The following is an 18,820-nucleotide window of genomic DNA, read 5'->3' as shown; positions in this document are numbered from 1 at the left end:
GACTCATCCATTGATAAAATACGATGAAAGGACACATTTAATTTTATTTAAAAATTTCGAGGGAAAAATTCTAAAAATTATTAAAATGTGAAGGGTGTTTGGTTTGCAATCCGAGTGATCCAAGCAACATTTAATTCCGGTGCCTTAACCAAATAAAAACTTAATTTTAAGAGGAACGAAACAGGCGCAGTATGCAATGTGTGCCCTATACTTGAATAGGGTAAAAGTTAGTATAGTTGTGACTTGATGTAAGTTTTTGGACATACGCCATTGCTAGTATAGTTGTGTTCAAAAAGAAAATAGGAAACATTCAATTACAGTGAAATGGGTCGTAGCCAATAAGTAGGCACAAGAGTTTCCAAATATACTTAGGTTAGCAAAAAATCTTTTTGTTATTTAGTCTCTTTTTCAAAAAATGTATGATATGAACATATTATATGAAATGTACATATATGTTCACATTGAAGCTTATAATTCAGATTCATCTTTTGAAAAAAAAAACTACTCCGATTATAAACTTAACAACAAATTGTCTCACAATGAGTCAAGACGTTTAAGACACATACATAAATATCTTTACACTTTAGACATTCAAGTATTGACCAGGGCCATAGTATTCATTCATTTGCGGTTACGTGACCTATTCTCGGAACATGCGGAAAATCATTTACAAGCAGACCATGTTACGAAAATCCTTTAATGAGGAGTAAAGCTTATTTATCAAAACTTCATCAAGAATTGAAAACTCACGCACAGTATTACGTGAACGTTCCCAAGATTCTTACAATCATGGGAGTAGCTCCAAATTACCTATGCACTCTTATATGTAAACACTGCTACACATACTCTCTCTTGATGACTTGCGTAACTTAAACATCCTTTTAAAATGACTTTGGTAGACTGGTGAATCTTTTAGTTTCAAAAGGCTGAACAATAAAAAAAACATGATTTCGTCTAAATATAAATGCCACTAAAATTTATTGTACCATTAATTAAGTGAATATAAAACAACAAAACATGAATTCCACAAACACGTTGAAAGGGTAACTTAATTTATGGATACTTATTGACAAATATATAAAAAATTAATTTATATTAAAATATATTAAAATTGCATCATTTAAAGTATGAGTCGGACCTAATTAGACTATTACTCTTAGGTTTCATTTGACATAGATAAACAGAATCAAAAATCAATAAAAAGTTTAAAGACACAATCCCATAGTTCACGCTTAAAGTGATTAAAGTCCTGTTAAGAAAATTTTTGGACATTCCAATTTTTCAACATAGTGATCTAATGGTTACGCTGTAGACATAACAAAAAAATCTGGAGGACTGGAGATTTGACGTTCGCTGGCCGAAGGTGAGATATTACATGGTGTCACGGTGCCTTAGTCGTCCTGTTTGCTGGAGGAAGTAGTCGAGGGTGGAATAGTCATGTCCACTTCCAAGCCTTGAACCCTGTATGCGAAGAAGACCGAATCGAACATGATCAGAACTGGTTCATAGACAGTTAGTAAAATAGGCAGAAAATGCCCACTAAAACGATGAAGGTCAGGGAATAAATATTGACAAAAACTCACCAGACAGGGAGGTGGCTTCTGGCGTCCGCCAAGTAGCCTGCCAGGAGGCGTAGCTCGCGAACCCGTGGCTGTCGAGGACATTTCCATAATTTAAAAAGAACAGTAAAATTTAGCAAAGTATGACTATTTCTACGAGGCACACAGACTGACTAACTACTGATTAAGAAAAGAGTAGTAGGGACAACATCCCTTGCCCAGCTGACTACATATTTGAAACGACGACCGGACTGAAGTCTTGTGCGGCTCGCCGATGATGCGATGTTATCAGTCTGCTCTCGTGGTGCGATGTATTTTTGTGGTGGTAGTGACTTGTAATTAAAAAGGCGAAGTCAATCAAAAGAAAAGGGGAAGATTTCGGCTTCCGGACAGAAAGAATCTGAAGATTTCCGAGGGGGTGGTCGAGAAATACTGATTTCGGTAACTCGAAGTTGGTGGTACTGGCCGATGTCAGCACGACCTACTGAGGGGTGTCCGAAACAAGAAAAGATCGACTCGCACGAGGTGACTACTAAAGCCTGGAGCTTATGGAGGGGAATAGTGCAGCACTCTGGTGGCTTGGAAATGAACTACGGGGCACTGCTTGTTGCGAGAGGCGCCACAGGGCAGGTGTTTAGCGGGCGTTTAAACACCCAGGGGAAATAACTCGTAAATCTGTTATGAGAGGGCAGAGGTGGCTCGAAGACTGATGGGCATCCTTGGATTGAGCCAGGGTTGATGGCCGGCCATTGAACTGGGCATGATTCCCTGGAAATGCAGTAGATGTGCTGGAGGCAGTGGGGAACTCTCTCGGCAGAGGCCGGAGATGTGCCGAGGGCTTGAGCAAAACTACCTGTGCTCGTGTCTGAAATCTCTCGCATAAGTTTGGCTCTCAGAAGAGCTCCGAGAAAACAGTGCCCTGAGAGAACGCCGACATATGCTGTCTTGATCACGACTCGGAGGAGAATTACAGGCGTCGGACGTGCACCAAAGCGGGGATAAAACGAGCGCACAGTCTGACTTGCACTTGGTCGGCAAAAATCAGACCCAGTGCTGATAACAGATTGGGGAGACTGACCTGACAAAGATTAAATGGGAGTGTACAGGAGGTGAAAAAAGTTTAAGTGTTAGCAGTAAAAAGGACTGGCAAAATTATTTTTCAAAATTCAAATTTATAATTGTGCCGAAAAATGCTAAATGAAATGGCGGCACAACACACAAAATTAATACTGAACAGCGGGTAGTATTAAAGAGTAAAACCGTTAGCTACCAGCATACCCGCAAATGCAATCAATGAAGGCGAACATCATTAAACATAGCCAGGTAACAACTAATCCGACCGCTAGGGATCAATAACAAGAGTAGTGTGTAATAGCCGGTCCTGAAACTGGCGTCTGGCAGTGGAGCCGGGAGCCGAACCACCATCTTTGATTGTGACGTCACGGTGGCCATCTTGGATGGGTGTGACCTTGACCTTTGACCTTACCCCGGTGGCCATATTGGATCCACCATCTTGGATGACGTCATTTTGTTTTCTCGAACTTTCAGGCAATTTGCTTTCCGCCATTTTGAATTATGACGTCAATGTTGAAATTTCCGTTACGCCCGCCATCTTTAACTTTTTTATAATCCGATTTGAATGAAAAAAATTTTTAAAGTTATAAAAAAATCAATTAATAAACTTTTAATAAAACAATATTAAAAACATACATTTAAGAGGCCACTCCAGTGTTTCAGGGGCACTACGCAACCCGCGTTAACATCATAAGATTCAATGCTATTTTCATTTTTCTTATAACTTATTAACTAATATAGATTTCGAAATGATGCTTGCTTGATATGTAAGACAACGATGCTGTTATCAAAGCCCCTTTATTCAAAAACGTGCATAAATTATGGTTCAAACCTTGACAATACACTTATGCATATTTGTAAAGATTAGTATAAAAAAAATTGAAAAATCACTCTATAAAAAAATTGTAAAGGTTTAGTGAAAAAAAAAAAACCTTGTAAATGTTTTGTGGGAAAAAATATTGTAAAAGTATTGTGAAAAAATTATTGTAAAATCACTTTGTGAAAAAATTTGGAAAGAAATAATTTACTTAATACTTACATATGTTGAATGTATATGTACAAAATTAAATTTGCAAAATAAAAAAAACTGGAAAAATAACCATTGGTGGTTTATTCTTGACTAGCTGCCCGACCCGGCTTCGCAAGGCTATATTAATGGAAAAAAATCAAGCCACATCTCCCATTTACAGTAGAGGTAAATAAAAAAAAATCAGTGAAAATTTATTACAATGCTGTATAATGTACCGGAGAGAAAATGAATAGCACCGATGGTTACCCGAATCGTGCACGCAACGTACAACTGATGTACCCGTACTTCGCTACGGCAGTCTACAGGCAGATCACTCTTGCGCCGCTCATTATACATGCCCCTCCTTGTGGGTACGCCACTGACGCGCGATGCCCGTTGCCATGGAGACGCAGAAGGCATGAACAATGCAAAATCCTGTTCTCATGCAGACAAAGTACCCACTGTTGCCTGGTTTCAACCACGCATGGGATCTAATTTTCGGAAAATGTCATCCTGCGTAACATGAGGAACATTTCTGTGAAGTTTCAAGTCTGTAAAAATATATACTTGAAAAAAAAGGGCATAAAAAACAAATTAAACACAGAGAGAGGGAAAAAAACAGTAGTTTAGGTTTGCGATTTAAAGTGTTAAAAAGTATTTAAATACTAATTGAACTCTTGTGAGGGTAATGATTGCTTCGTTGTTAAAATCACACGGGTGTTTTTTACTTGTATGGGAAAATTAAGAATGATAAGGTATCTAGTGCGTGGCAACAATGTTAATAGGCATTGTCAACACACACTTCGTACGTGTACTGCATGTTGTATCTTACCCCCTCCAACGCATTTAATTCTAAATTGGACTTTTAGTAAGGATTTTTCAAATCGGACCAGTGGTTCCTGAGATAAGCGCGTTCAAACAAACAAACAAACTCTTCAGCTTTATAATATTAATATATATTATTGAAAAAAATTCCAAGTTATATAAAAACAAGTTCTTGAAAAAATAATGAATATATAAAGATAAGTTAGGTGAGTAAAACTAATTAGAAATTTTAACAATAAATAATTACTATTCAGGGCAATATTTCAGTTTACAAAAAAAAACTTTAATTTTAATAGTAGTCTTTTAAGTTGATAGATTATTCTTGTATTTATAAAAAATATATTTCCAAGTTTGCCAGCACACCCATGAGAGAGCGGAGCATCGAGGGGGGCTTGTGCGCCCGGGGCAGAGAGCAAGTAGCTGCACCTGCACGTGGACCCATGAGAGAGCGGAGCATCGAGGGGGGCTTGTGCGCCCGGGGCAGAGAGCAAGTACCTGCACCTGCACGTGGACCCCTGAGAGAGCGGAGCATCGAGGGGGGCCTGTGCGCCCGGGGCAGAGAGCAAGTAGCTGCACCTGCACGTGGACCCCTGAGAGAGCGGAGCATCGAGGGGGGCTTGTGCGCCCGGGGCAGAGAGCAAGTAGCTGCACCTGCACGTGGACCCCTGAGAGAGCGGAGCATCGAGGGGGGCTTGTGCGCCCGGGGCAGAGAGCAAGTAGCTGCACCTGCACGTGGACCCCTGAGAGAGCGGAGCATCGAGGGGGGCCTGTGCGCCCGGGGCAGAGAGCAAGTAGCTGCACCTGCACGTGGACCCCTGAGAGAGCGGAGCATCGAGGGGGGCTTGTGCGCCCGGGGCAGAGAGCAAGTAGCTGCACCTGCACGTGGACCCCTGAGAGAGCGGAGCATCGAGGGGGGCTTGTGCGCCCGGGGCAGAGAGCAAGTAGCTGCACCTGCACGTGGACCCCTGAGAGAGCGGAGCATCGAGGGGGGCTTGTGCGCCCGGGGCAGAGAGCAAGTAGCTGCACCTGCACGTGGACCCCTGAGAGAGCGGAGCATCGAGGGGGGCTTGTGCGCCCGGGGCAGAGAGCAAGTAGCTGCACCTGCACGTGGACCCCTGAGAGAGCGGAGCATCGAGGGGGGCCTGTGCGCCCGGGGCAGAGAGCAAGTAGCTGCACCTGCACGTGGACCCCTGAGAGAGCGGAGCATCGAGGGGGGCTTGTGCGCCCGGGGCAGAGAGCAAGTAGCTGCACCTGCACGTGGACCCCTGAGAGAGCGGAGCATCGAGGGGGGCTTGTGCGCCCGGGGCAGAGAGCAAGTAGCTGCACCTGCACGTGGACCCCTGAGAGAGCGGAGCATCGAGGGGGGCCTGTGCGCCCGGGGCAGAGAGCAAGTAGCTGCACCTGCACGTGGACCCCTGAGAGAGCGGAGCATCGAGGGGGGCTTGTGCGCCCGGGGCAGAGAGCAAGTAGCTGCACCTGCACGTGGACCCCTGAGAGAGCGGAGCATCGAGGGGGGCTTGTGCGCCCGGGGCAGAGAGCAAGTAGCTGCACCTGCACGTGGACCCCTGAGAGAGCGGAGCATCGAGGGGGGCTTGTGCGCCCGGGGCAGAGAGCAAGTAGCTGCACCTGCACGTGGACCCCTGAGAGAGGGGAGCATCGAGGGGGGCTTGTGCGCCCGGGGCAGAGAGCAAGTAGCTGCACCTGCACGTGGACCCCTGAGAGAGCGGAGCATCGAGGGGGGCTTGTGCGCCCGGGGCAGAGAGCAAGTAGCTGCACCTGCACGTGGACCCCTGAGAGAGCGGAGCATCGAGGGGGGCTTGTGCGCCCGGGGCAGAGAGCAAGTAGCTGCACCTGCACGTGGACCCCTGAGAGAGGGGAGCATCGAGGGGGGCTTGTGCGCCCGGGGCAGAGAGCAAGTAGCTGCACCTGCACGTGGACCCATGAGAGAGCGGAGCATCGAGGGGGGCTTGTGCGCCCGGGGCAGAGAGCAAGTACCTGCACCTGCACGTGGACCCCTGAGAGAGGGGAGCATCGAGGGGGGCTTGTGCGCCCGGGGCAGAGAGCAAGTAGCTGCACCTGCACGTGGACCCATGAGAGAGCGGAGCATCGAGGGGGGCTTGTGCGCCCGGGGCAGAGAGCAAGTAGCTGCACCTGCACGTGGACCCATGAGAGAGCGGAGCATCGAGGGGGGCTTGTGCGCCCGGGGCAGAGAGCAAGTAGCTGCACCTGCACGTGGACCCCTGAGAGAGGGGAGCATCGAGGGGGGCTTGTGCGCCCGGGGCAGAGAGCAAGTAGCTGCACCTGCACGTGGACCCATGAGAGAGCGGAGCATCGAGGGGGGCTTGTGCGCCCGGGGCAGAGAGCAAGTAGCTGCACCTGCACGTGGACCCCTGAGAGAGCGGAGCATCGAGGGGGGCTTGTGCGCCCGGGGCAGAGAGCAAGTAGCTGCACCTGCACGTGGACCCATGAGAGAGCGGAGCATCGAGGGGGGCTTGTGCGCCCGGGGCAGAGAGCAAGTACCTGCACCTGCACGTGGACCCCTGAGAGAGCGGAGCATCGAGGGGGGCTTGTGCGCCCGGGGCAGAGAGCAAGTAGCTGCACCTGCACGTGGACCCATGAGAGAGCGGAGCATCGAGGGGGGCTTGTGCGCCCGGGGCAGAGAGCAAGTAGCTGCACCTGCACGTGGACCCCTGAGAGAGCGGAGCATCGAGGGGGGCTTGTGCGCCCGGGGCAGAGAGCAAGTAGCTGCACCTGCACGTGGACCCCTGAGAGAGCGGAGCATCGAGGGGGGCTTGTGCGCCCGGGGCAGAGAGCAAGTACCTGCACCTGCACGTGGACCCCTGAGAGAGCGGAGCATCGAGGGGGGCTTGTGCGCCCGGGGCAGAGAGCAAGTACCTGCACCTGCACGTGGACCCCTGAGAGAGCGGAGCATCGAGGGGGGCTTGTGCGCCCGGGGCAGAGAGCAAGTAGCTGCACCTGCACGTGGACCCCTGAGAGAGCGGAGCATCGAGGGGGGCTTGTGCGCCCGGGGCAGAGAGCAAGTAGCTGCACCTGCACGTGGACCCCTGAGAGAGCGGAGCATCGAGGGGGGCTTGTGCGCCCGGGGCAGAGAGCAAGTACCTGCACCTGCACGTGGACCCCTGAGAGAGCGGAGCATCGAGGGGGGCTTGTGCGCCCGGGGCAGAGAGCAAGTAGCTGCACCTGCACGTGGACCCATGAGAGAGCGGAGCATCGAGGGGGGCTTGTGCGCCCGGGGCAGAGAGCAAGTAGCTGCACCTGCACGTGGACCCCTGAGAGAGCGGAGCATCGAGGGGGGCTTGTGCGCCCGGGGCAGAGAGCAAGTACCTGCACCTGCACGTGGACCCCTGAGAGAGCGGAGCATCGAGGGGGGCTTGTGCGCCCGGGGCAGAGAGCAAGTAGCTGCACCTGCACGTGGACCCCTGAGAGAGCGGAGCATCGAGGGGGGCTTGTGCGCCCGGGGCAGAGAGCAAGTAGCTGCACCTGCACGTGGACCCCTGAGAGAGTGGAGCATCGAGGGGGGCTTGTGCGCCCGGGGCAGAGAGCAAGTACCTGCACCTGCACGTGGACCCCTGAGAGAGCGGAGCATCGAGGGGGGCTTGTGCGCCCGGGGCAGAGAGCAAGTAGCTGCACCTGCACGTGGACCCCTGAGAGAGCGGAGCATCGAGGGGGGCTTGTGCGCCCGGGGCAGAGAGCAAGTACCTGCATGCGCGATGGGCCAGAGGACAGTCGCCGGTCGACTGGCTCCGTCTCATCTGTGTTCGCGGGGGGGGGGGGGGGGGGGCGAACTGCCGGCACTCCTTCACACCGCTCCAGGCATGCCCACAGTTTACAGAAATAAAAAACCTCAAACTGCATTTACACATAAATTTTTTACACATAAATTTATTTACATACTATTACAAGTACATTTTATTTACAAATAAATTTATTTACATAGCATTAAAATAAAAGTTAGTCATTCAAATTATCTGTTTCATCAATCCGCGAACCGAACTCAGATCCATGGAAGAGCAAGCGAATTAAGTCCTTTCCTTTTTAAATTACAACACTTTTTCGACGAGAAATGTGTCTGGGAACCTAGTTTTTTTTTTTTGTATTTATTCTAGGTAAAACGCGTCTGAAATTTTATTCAGTTTCCCTTATAGGGCCTATACAATATTTCTAAATTTTTTTTATATCCGCACAACATCACCGACATTGGCCTTCTTTTTTCGGGGATCCAATGTCTCTTTACATCAGAGTACGTGGTTCGAATCATATGATTGTCCGTTATGTCCTTTGGCTTCATTTTTGTGGTATAATGCACTGTAGAATTGTACTCGCTTATTATTTTCGGGAATATATTCAACCACTTGTAATTTCCTTTCGCCGTAAAATTGCTATACAGTTTATCCTTGATCTTATGAATGGCGTGTTGTGCCACCAATTATGTTTTTTGGCACCATTTTAACTAAAAAATTTTTAACTAACATCTTAACCGTAATTTTATAGCTTAAATTTAACCTTTTTCCGCTCAATGTACCTACTATTAACCTTTTTTAAGCTATTTCCTCGAGTTGTTCCCAGCGCAGGATCTCATATTTTGCCAACCCTGTGCGAGGCCATCATCCAGCCTCATTTTCTTCCCAACTTGGTGCATGCCTGGCTCCTGAAACTCTCCCTGTCGTTGTGACCACGAGTGCCTTTCTCTGCAGCTTCCCAGGGCAGCTAGTTTCTCAGAGCTCGCCTGTCAGGCTCCCAAGTCAGTTTACCTAATGCCCGGCATGTCTCCAGGCTCAGTAGAGCTCATTTCCCACTGCCCCTGCAAATTTCCACCTCCCCACTTTAGACTTTTCCTCGAAAACATTACAGTGCAATGACCAGACGAAGTATGTTAATTTTACATGATAGTGATTCTCAGGCCTCTTGAGGCATATTATTTGACTGAGTAATGATTTTTTTTTTGTTTGAATTCCACCTGATAAAATTATTGTAAGTGCTGCTTTAGTAACCAAAAATTCACTAATTTATGTAACACTGAATTAAATTGCATGTCTCATTTACTAAACAATTTTTCATTAAGAGATAGATTTCTCAGAAATAACCAGAAGCACTAGGAGAACATCAGCGGAAGTCTCACCAGGAATAACCAGGAAAAACTGTCCGAATTTCTCTTTTAATAATTACTAGAGACCTACAAAATTCGCGGTTTCGATGGCCTTCAGGATAGACTGCACATACCTCTGTACACTCGGGCAAATAACGCAAGTTCATTGGCTGCCGACTTGTAAGTCGTCTCAGCTGGTTTGTCTGTGATTCTATACTTCTTTCGTTGATGGTTTATAACTGGTTGAGATTCGTCCAGATGAACAGTAAGCCAATAGCAAAATTATCTAAGAGGTATATGTGTTTGAATTCTAGCCTATCACCGAATGAATCCGCGAATTTTGTAGGTCTCTAATAATTACATATTTTCAATTTAGTGGTAAAAGTAAAATATCGGATGCTCGACAGCTGATGTTCTGGTGAATGAAAATACTGCACCCAAACGAGTAAATATGGTGTATGATGAAAGCAAACTCCAATAGACGAAAACAAGATGGCGGATTCAATATTGCCATTATGACATCGTACTGGTTGGCATTATTTTATATATTTGTCATTAGTGGTGGTGGGACAGTATGCTAGTAGCCACCATGGAGGAAATTATATTTATTTATACCCACATCGGGTTCAAAACAGGACTTAAAGACCTATGATGTAAGTGCCCTTTTATAAAAATGATACTAAAATTGTGAATTATTAATTTTTAAATAATTTAAAATTATTTTTTGACTTTTTGGTTGATAATTATGTATTTTAAACCTGGCAGATGTGATTTCATCATTAAAATGGACAGATTCCAATATGGTGCAACATTCTCGAAAACCAAATGGCAGATGTATGTCATAATTAAAAATGTTGGAAAGTTCTAGAAAACCAAATGGAGGAATCCAAGATGGTAGGAAGGTTTATAATATTTTTTGGGGTGGAAATTAAGCCACTTTGAGGACTTTTAGTTCATTCAAAGGCAAAAATCATGAAGTAATTTAGATTTACATTTTTTTAATTTTTTATGGGAAATTTCCTCTTTAAATTGAAAATCATTGAAAATTTTCAATTTATAATGATTTTTGAGTGACAATTGTGCCACCAACTAGTATTTTTGGCACAATTCTAAATTTGAATTTTTGAAATTTTATGTCACCAGTCATTCTTTTTCTGGAAGAACTTGAATTTTTTCCGCCTCCTGTACACTCCCGTTTAATCGTTGTCAGACCTGTCTCCCCAATCATTCCCAGCAAATAATTTTGCCTACCATCTAATGACCCAGAAAGTGATATCGCCTTGTCCCCGCCTTTGTGCACGTACGCCACCTGAACTTTGCCTCCGAGCTGTGAAGATAACTGCTATGTCCTGCAAGCTCTCAGGGCAGGCTGTTTCTAAGACCTCGCCTGATGTGAGCACTCCATGGCATGAATTCGAGTCATTTTCACCAACGTCCAGTCACGCCTCCGGACTCAGTAGAGCCCTGTTCCCACTGTCACCACAGTTTTCACCCCCCCCCCCCCCAAGCCCAAGCTTTCCTGGGAACACTGCCCAGATCACTGACCGGCCGCTAACACCGACAAGGGTCGGCCTGTACCGAGGCCACGACTCCAGTCCCAGAAAGTACTGCTTATGCACTCTAGCGACAGAGTTGCGAATTATTTCCCACAATTATATGATGGAGGCAGACGAATTACACGATGACCATGTAGCTCAGCTAACCTGTCTACTCTGAAACGTTTTTCTCTCGATCGATGTTTTTCAACAAGTTCGGTAAGTGTTGTTTTCCGCATTTTATTGTCACATTCTACACCTTTTCTCTGCAACCAAGCTATCATTGCATATTTACTGTCGTACTTGGATGGCGGTTTGTCTTCCTGCTTGCAATGGTATGGAGCATTATCCATAACCAAGACTGAAGCGGGTGGCAAATTTGGAATCACTTTTTCCGTAATCCATTTTTCAAAGTTTCCAGAGTTCATCTGGCCGTGGTAATCTCCTGTTGTGCCTGCTTTATAAACAAGAGAGGATCCGGGAAGGAAGCCTTGCCTAGAACCAGCGCTTACAACTATCAGTCTGTGCGCTGTATTTCCTGTTGCCATTACACCTTCAACGTCACCTTTCTTTTGCCAAAATTTCTGAAAGGTTAAATCAGTGTCAACTCAGGATTAATCCATGTCAAATATCTTCTTCCCAGCCTCCCTGCACTGTATCATCTGAGTCAGGTACCGTGATCGCCAAGCAACAACGTCAGATCTTTCGAGAAGCATTCGCTTATTTTGGCTTCTTCTCCACACAAAACCCATTTCTTTGAGTATTTTACGCAGCGATGTCTTTCCCCAACTCCATCCATTTTTTCTTTCAAAACTGGCAGTAGTTTCTTTGATGTGGGAACCACTTTTTTACTGCATAAAATTCGTTGATAGTGTCTCTGATCACTCTTCTATCAAAGTTATCAACTGACAACAAATGTTTCCCAGTTTTTTTGGCCTGAAATGAATAATTAAACATGAGGGACTGTTTCACGGTCAAATAAATTGTTAATAAATAATATATTAATATAATATACATTAATATATATCATAAAATATATAATGCAATATATAACGTATATCTATGTATAATGTATGTAATGTAATATAATATCATGTAATATATTGCAATATAATGTGTAGCAATATCGGCTACACTTGTAGCTAACAAATATACTAACAAGCGGTGCAGAAAATCTGGAAAATTGCCAAATGCAAAACAAACAAACCGCGGGTGAAATTGCGGGAAATGCGTTGAAAAACTTATGTAAGTATTATTATTTAAAGTTATAATTTTTTTCCCCTGGTGTTGTTTGTTTTTTATTTGGCGTCTCTCTGTTGTGTTTTCGGATGCGCGAAACTGATCTTTGGCTTTTACCTGTGTATCGCGCAGCTCTTTCGGTTGCTTTTGCAAGAGGTACTAGCAGACATTTGTTGGCAGCTTCTTCATCACAACACTGGATTACACTACATATAATTCCCCTCTCCCCACTATGTATTACTTTATTGTATCTTGAATGTCCTTCGTCGGGCTCCATTGTGCATATCAGACTGAGAGTGTGGCGCCTATGTTTTTGCTATGAACCGCATAGCGGCTGATTGCGCGCGCAGCTGCTTCCCCTCTCATTTACTCTTCCCCGCTTCCCCGCAAAACGACACGCCAAGACGTCGCGGCCCTACAGTATCTAGACGAAATCATTATTTTGCCTTCTGAAACTAAAAGATCCACTAGTTACACAATTCATCAAGAAAGAGTGAAGTGTGACAAAATAATAACAGAAATTGGGTTTACTCTGTTATTACAGACAGTGTAACGAATTATATCCTTAAAACTGCAATTTTTAGTAATTGGACGAATTTTAGGCCAATGTTGACTTTTTTTGCCAACTTTTCCGCAAATTGTGTCGGTCAACGTCAAAGGTCAAGATTATCCTAGATGGCGGACACTGACATTAACATCACACACTAGCACCAGGGCTAGGATCATTATTTTTATATTACTAATGATTGACAGCACAGCAAGCACAATATGTGACGTGCTGGTAAACAACAGTTGGAGAGCGGCACCGTGTACTAGGTGCCTGAGGTGGAAACATCAATTTAGCGAACAGTACATTAGCAAGTTTACTGACACATGGAATGGCAGAGACCATGGACCTGCATCGATCAACCTAAAATCAACAAAGATCAGCCAAGATCAGTGTCAAAATCCAATGCTCGCAACAGCCTCAAAAGTGGGCTGCATTTGATGCCAACCCTCGGTGTCTCCTCTGATCCATTAAGAACATTACGATGGACTTCCATCCAAATCAGCATACATTGGTATTGCCGATGGGTTGAAATATCCAGTGCCAGTAGGACATAATGCACGGAAACACAGGTACTATGTGCGTCTCTGCCTGAGGACGGAAGCAGATAGCAGTTCCGGAAACGTCGCTTGTTTCTGTTTTGGTAAAACTATTTTGTTCGTTTCGTCTTTTCGTTTTGTCGTGTTTTTGTCTCGTTTCAACTGTTGTGCTGAATTATTTTGGGTTCAATATTTTTGTGTTGTCATCATTTGTGGGGTTTTTTATCGTTCTATTCTGTTTTGGAAAACTATCGTGTTTGTTTCGTCTTTTCGTTTTGTCGTGTTTTTGTTTCGTTTCAAACGTTGTGCTGAATTTTTTGGGTTCAATATTTCTGTGTCGTCATCATTTGTGGTTGTTTTTTTTCGTTCTCTTAGTACATTTTTCTTTGTTTTTTTACTATATTCCTGTTACGGAATATTTTGTGGTGTTTATATCCTTGTTGACAAAGGCGATTTTTTTGCTTAATTTTGTGTTTTTTGCCCTTTTTTTATTATTTATTTCTTAATTTTTCATTTTTTAGTTTTTTAGTTTTTCTTCAACAGAAAAAGTTCTTAGCAATGGCGTACGTCCAAAAACTTACATCAAGACTACATAAAGATACTCTATGTTGAAATTCGTATCCCTAGCTGGTGCAGAGGGCATAGTACCCATGTACAGAATATTTATTTACACCAACCAACAGAACGATTTGGTTGTAGTAACAGAGGTTACTTATGTAACAAGAATGGCTATTTAATGTATGTATGGGAGTAGAAATCGCAGAAGGTACAGCTCAAACAAAAACATCTACTGTTTGGTTATAATTTAATTCCAAAATTTGCAAAAGTTACTGTACATGTAACAAAAACCATTTCGAGCATTTTCTCTATTTAAATTTTTGTATTAAACACTAAAATTAAAAGTAAATGTAACCTCTTTGTGAGGTGTTGGATTCAATATGTAACAAAACCACTTTTAAAAGTACTGCATAGTTATGAAAAAATTGCTCAGTTACTCCTAGAACCTTGCACATCTCAGTGGCGACCTTGGAGCACGGTGCAGATACTAGAGGTGATGTGTTGGGCAAGTGTGCAAAGATGCCATGTTAAGGCACCACCTAGTGTCGACATAAATCATCATGGGAGAGGTGGTGATGTGAGAGTTGATGTTGTTAGTGGGACTGGGGCAGAACCCAGTGCCTGTCTGTCTTAGCTGGTATTGCATGCTACTGCGGCAGTGGGCATGTTGTTAAGGTATGTGAGGATGATGTGCTGAGGTGCCATGTGGAGAGAACATGTGACATTTTCGTGTAGGATCGGTGAATCATGAGTGGACGATCCTGGGACAGATTATGATGCCTGTCTGTCTCGACAATTGAATGCTGATGGTTGAGGTCGGCATATTGTGCAGGTGTGCGAGGATGCTGTGCTGGGGCGCCACCTAGTGGCGACACGTGACATCTTAATGGGGGAGGTGGTGCTGAAGGAGTCGCCGCTGGTAGCGGGTCCAGCTCAGATCACAGTTCCTGTCTGCCTCGGCTGCTACAGCATACTGACAGCGGAAAGCGCACAGCCTTGTACGGCTTGTGGCTGGCCAATGTGCAGTTCAAACTGCGAGTCGAGCTCCGCGCATGCGCCCGAGTGCTACTTCACCGCGACTCGCCATGGATCTAAGGTGTGTTCTCCTCCACACTGTGTTGGTAAATCTCATAATTTGTGTAGAATGTAAAAAATAAAAATAATTATGAAACATGTAGGGTATAACGAACGCTGGGCTGCAGGTAAACACTGAAAAGTGAATAATTAAATTAAGGCCTTGGAAGCGTGAGCCCAGAAAACAAAACAATGACAACAATAATCACAGAGGTGCCCAGACGTCGTATAAAAGAATTTTATTTATAACCTCCTAGCAACTCTAGTAGGCTATGTGGATCGGGGATGAATACTAATGAAATAACAAGACTGGTGGTTTGATTTATATAAGTGCCCTTTTACTTAACTAATTTACTTTTGATTTTATCTTTTAATTACATTGGTATTAAAACATCTTGATTACAAAATGGAGGGAGCCCCGGGGCAACAAAATACATATATAAGTAACATCATAATACCTCTTGAATTTAATACTGGTTTTAAATTAGCTCGCAGGTTCAAAAAAAATTACATTGAAATTTAATTATGTCCTTTCTCAGCATAAGCCCGATCCATTCCCAGAAAGGCCTAGTTACTATTGTGAATCAAACAATCATATATATAACATTTACTTTGGCCGTACTTTATGCTATTTAACTTCTTCCAATCTGTATTATTCTGTTAAGGATAGGACGATAATAGGAAAAGTAGGAAACGAATGGGAGTGTTTCAAGTTTAATGTGCCTCGAAAAAGTCAAATCGATGGTTGTTCCAATCAAGTGAAATAGAGATAGATGCGGCGCAAGCGTACAATGAGCGTAATTGGACACAGCGTAACGGGACAATGTGCGTAATGGGACACTTTTTCGTGCGTGCAGCCGGCGTTCATCGATTTATTAGACGTTATAACGTCAAAAGAGCATTATTATATGCAGTGAAAATGTCGACTTTACAAAACCAGATGCCATAGGTACGAAGCTGTGATTCCAACCAAGAAACTATTCCATAAAAAATATGATCCAAATAAACTGTACTTTGGGTATTGGAACATACCTCATCGGAAGACCAAACAGCACATTCACAAGATTCTGCTTATGACTACACTGGGTTTTAAAATGGTTGAAATGCCACCAATTATTTTTTTAGTTCCAGTTGTCATGAACAGCGCACACCAATATATCATTGGAATCATTGACCAGTGAGAACAATTGGTCAATTAAAGGAAAGAAGAAACCAATTTACAACTGCATTTTAAATGATGATTATAATACTTATGAATCTCTGAGGTAATCAAAGAAATCACAATGGTGCGCAGAAAACCATATTCCTACCAGAAGCCAGTTTATTAACAACGTATAGAATGTTATTTCTTCTCTGTAGATTACAAATTAGTTTATTAAATATGGAAGACAGTAGCATTAATGTGGGACACCTTGTAATTTTTAATGTCAGTATCCCAAACATATAATTCTGTGAATACCGGCCTTCTTTGCTTGGACTGAAAAATCTACCATCTGAAGTCCGCATCGCTGTTCAACACTAAGAACTATATAATTTGCATTTGCAATCATATTTATGTATGCGAAGTGCACTGACAAGGGCAGACCTTTGCCCACACCTCAATAAGATTCTCTTGTGATGTAATTCTCCACCTAATCGATCGCAAAAATTATTTTCTCAATGGTGTCGAAGTAGACTAAATAAGAAATGTAGGCATACAATTCACGATGATAAACCACCTCTTGATCAAGCCGAATGAGCTGTCTGCTTCGAAGATGGCTGGATATAGACTCAAGGATGAGTAAAATTTACCCATTCATGCTGAAGGAAAGTTAAAGTATGTTTTCTTCTGTCCATGCGGCTCAGATTCGCAGAATATTACTAGCATATTATCATTAATTTGAAATTAGAGGTCATACAGCTGCTAGTCAACAAGCATATGAATGCGATTTTCGCTGTTGCAGAAATTCCACGGGAATTTAGAAATGAACTACAGTCTAGCGAGTGGATAATGCCTCATTTCCAATCAAGTATGGTGGATCATATCAAGATCTTGAAGAATGTAGTAAATAAGGACACTGTGTGACATTATTATCCTGGAACCTGAAAAATATACTGATTTGCCACAAAGCAAAACATTTACTGGTTTGTGAACTACACCTTTGCTACAGAAAAACCAAGATACATAACTATTGGGCTTTAGGTTGCAAGACAGGTAAATGCAAGGGTTAGCTGCCCGCTCTTCGATAATTTATAAACGGTGATAGCTACTCATAAATGTCACAGACTTTAAAAAAAAACGATACTTTTTTCATATGAAAATTATGTTAAATTTCAGCAATTCTATTATGTTCACAATCAATGTGTCCAAACAGTTTCAAGAATAAATGTGTTGGGTGATTCAGTACTTCAAAAACTTGTGGAATAATTGGTAACTGTACCCCAGCTGAAGAAATGGTTGAGTTGTTTATACGATAAGGCCACCAAAATCGTCACCTGCAGTCGACTACGGATCTCCATTCTTATGTAAACTTGTAGCGGTGTATAACGAACAACCTAATATTTGCAATAGGTGCATTACTCAAATTACAGTTATTGTGAAAATGGCTTTCCGAGTTTGAGTAGACTCGTCTAGACCTGCATGTTTTCCTGTATAAATAAATACCAAATCAAGTATGTCATCATTAAACCATGATTGTGATCACCTCAGTCTCCAAATCCTGAAATCTGCACTATAAATGGCATGATGATAAAGAACTCCATAATGACAGCAGATATTTTATTTTTGTATTCTGCACAAATTATTATAGATGCACAGAACTATGGGCCAACCTTTGTCTGCATTATTATGTTGATTGTAAATAACACAATTTGTAAACATAAGTTCCAAATATTTGTAAGACTATGATAGTATATTTTGTGTTAGGCTGAGAAGTACTATGGTTAGTACGTGAGACAGTGGCGTGCGGAGCCAGGAGAATAGCACGACTGACTGCAGGTGAGCGTGAGCAACTTCGGCATGTCGCACCCGCTGTACCAGTGCGTGACGGTGCTGCGGCTTCTGCACCAGCGCTCCCACAAGCCCGCCGCATGGGGCAAGCTCGCCGCTCTCGAATCGCACTGCCAGCAGCGCCGTCGCACGCCGCGCTATGAAGACGACCGTGTCGCCATCGCCCAGTTCGCACGCCGCTTCTTCAAGCTCGACGAGTTCTCCGAGGAGGACATTCTGCGTGCCTGCGGCACCATACAGGCGAGTGCCTCCCCACATCGCCAATCCTCTCCCAGCAGGCAGCAGTTCAGATGCCAGCCGTATTCCCTGTAGAATGTATGCTTCTGCGCATGGCTGTATGTTTAGCTTTCTGCATAAATGAAGTTGAGGTAAAAATCCCAAACTCGATCAATCTATTGGTATAAAATATGGAGTGTTGAAAGACCATTAATATAAATAAAATGACAGCACACTCTAAAAATTAATTTCATATAGGATTATCTGGCACAATTAATGATGAAAACTCTCTCTAAGAAATTATAAAATCTTGACCTGGGGCCTGATTAATAAAACTACAAGTTTACTAGGTATGGGATACAAAGAAATATCTTAAGGGTCTAATTATGCAAAGGTTTCACAAAGAAAATGTTTTGACTTGTGAATCATAATTGGCTTATCGATAGTTTAGGAAGTCAGTTAACAGCTGTATTGTTTTTGTTACCAAATAAAATTTGAGTAGTGGCAGTAAAAATGCTGTAAACAAAATTATGATTCAAAAAAATAAAA

General features: G+C 43.7%; 1 protein-coding gene across 6 annotated transcripts in view; it reads left to right on the top strand.

The window, feature by feature from the left end:
• Positions 1 to 18,820, top strand: part of LOC134533628 (SET domain-containing protein SmydA-8-like) — a 106,678-nt gene that overhangs the window by 40,066 nt on the left and 47,792 nt on the right. For 5 of the 6 annotated variants that reach the window (XM_063371120.1, XM_063371119.1, XM_063371118.1 and 2 more), the window contains 2 exons: positions 14,825 to 15,088; positions 18,044 to 18,295. In XM_063371120.1, the coding sequence (XP_063227190.1) occupies positions 14,825 to 15,088; positions 18,044 to 18,295 (516 nt within the window). The remainder of the gene's footprint in view (positions 1 to 14,824; positions 15,089 to 18,043; positions 18,296 to 18,820) is intronic. The other variant, XM_063371121.1, reaches the window with a different exon arrangement.

The sequence above is a fragment of the Bacillus rossius genome, chromosome 7 (assembly GCF_032445375.1).
Source record: "Bacillus rossius redtenbacheri isolate Brsri chromosome 7, Brsri_v3, whole genome shotgun sequence".
In the NCBI taxonomy this organism is placed as follows: Eukaryota; Metazoa; Arthropoda; class Insecta; order Phasmatodea; family Bacillidae; genus Bacillus; species Bacillus rossius.
The sequence above is the reverse complement of the archived record's forward strand: the minus strand, read 5'-3'. Positions and strand labels throughout refer to the sequence as shown.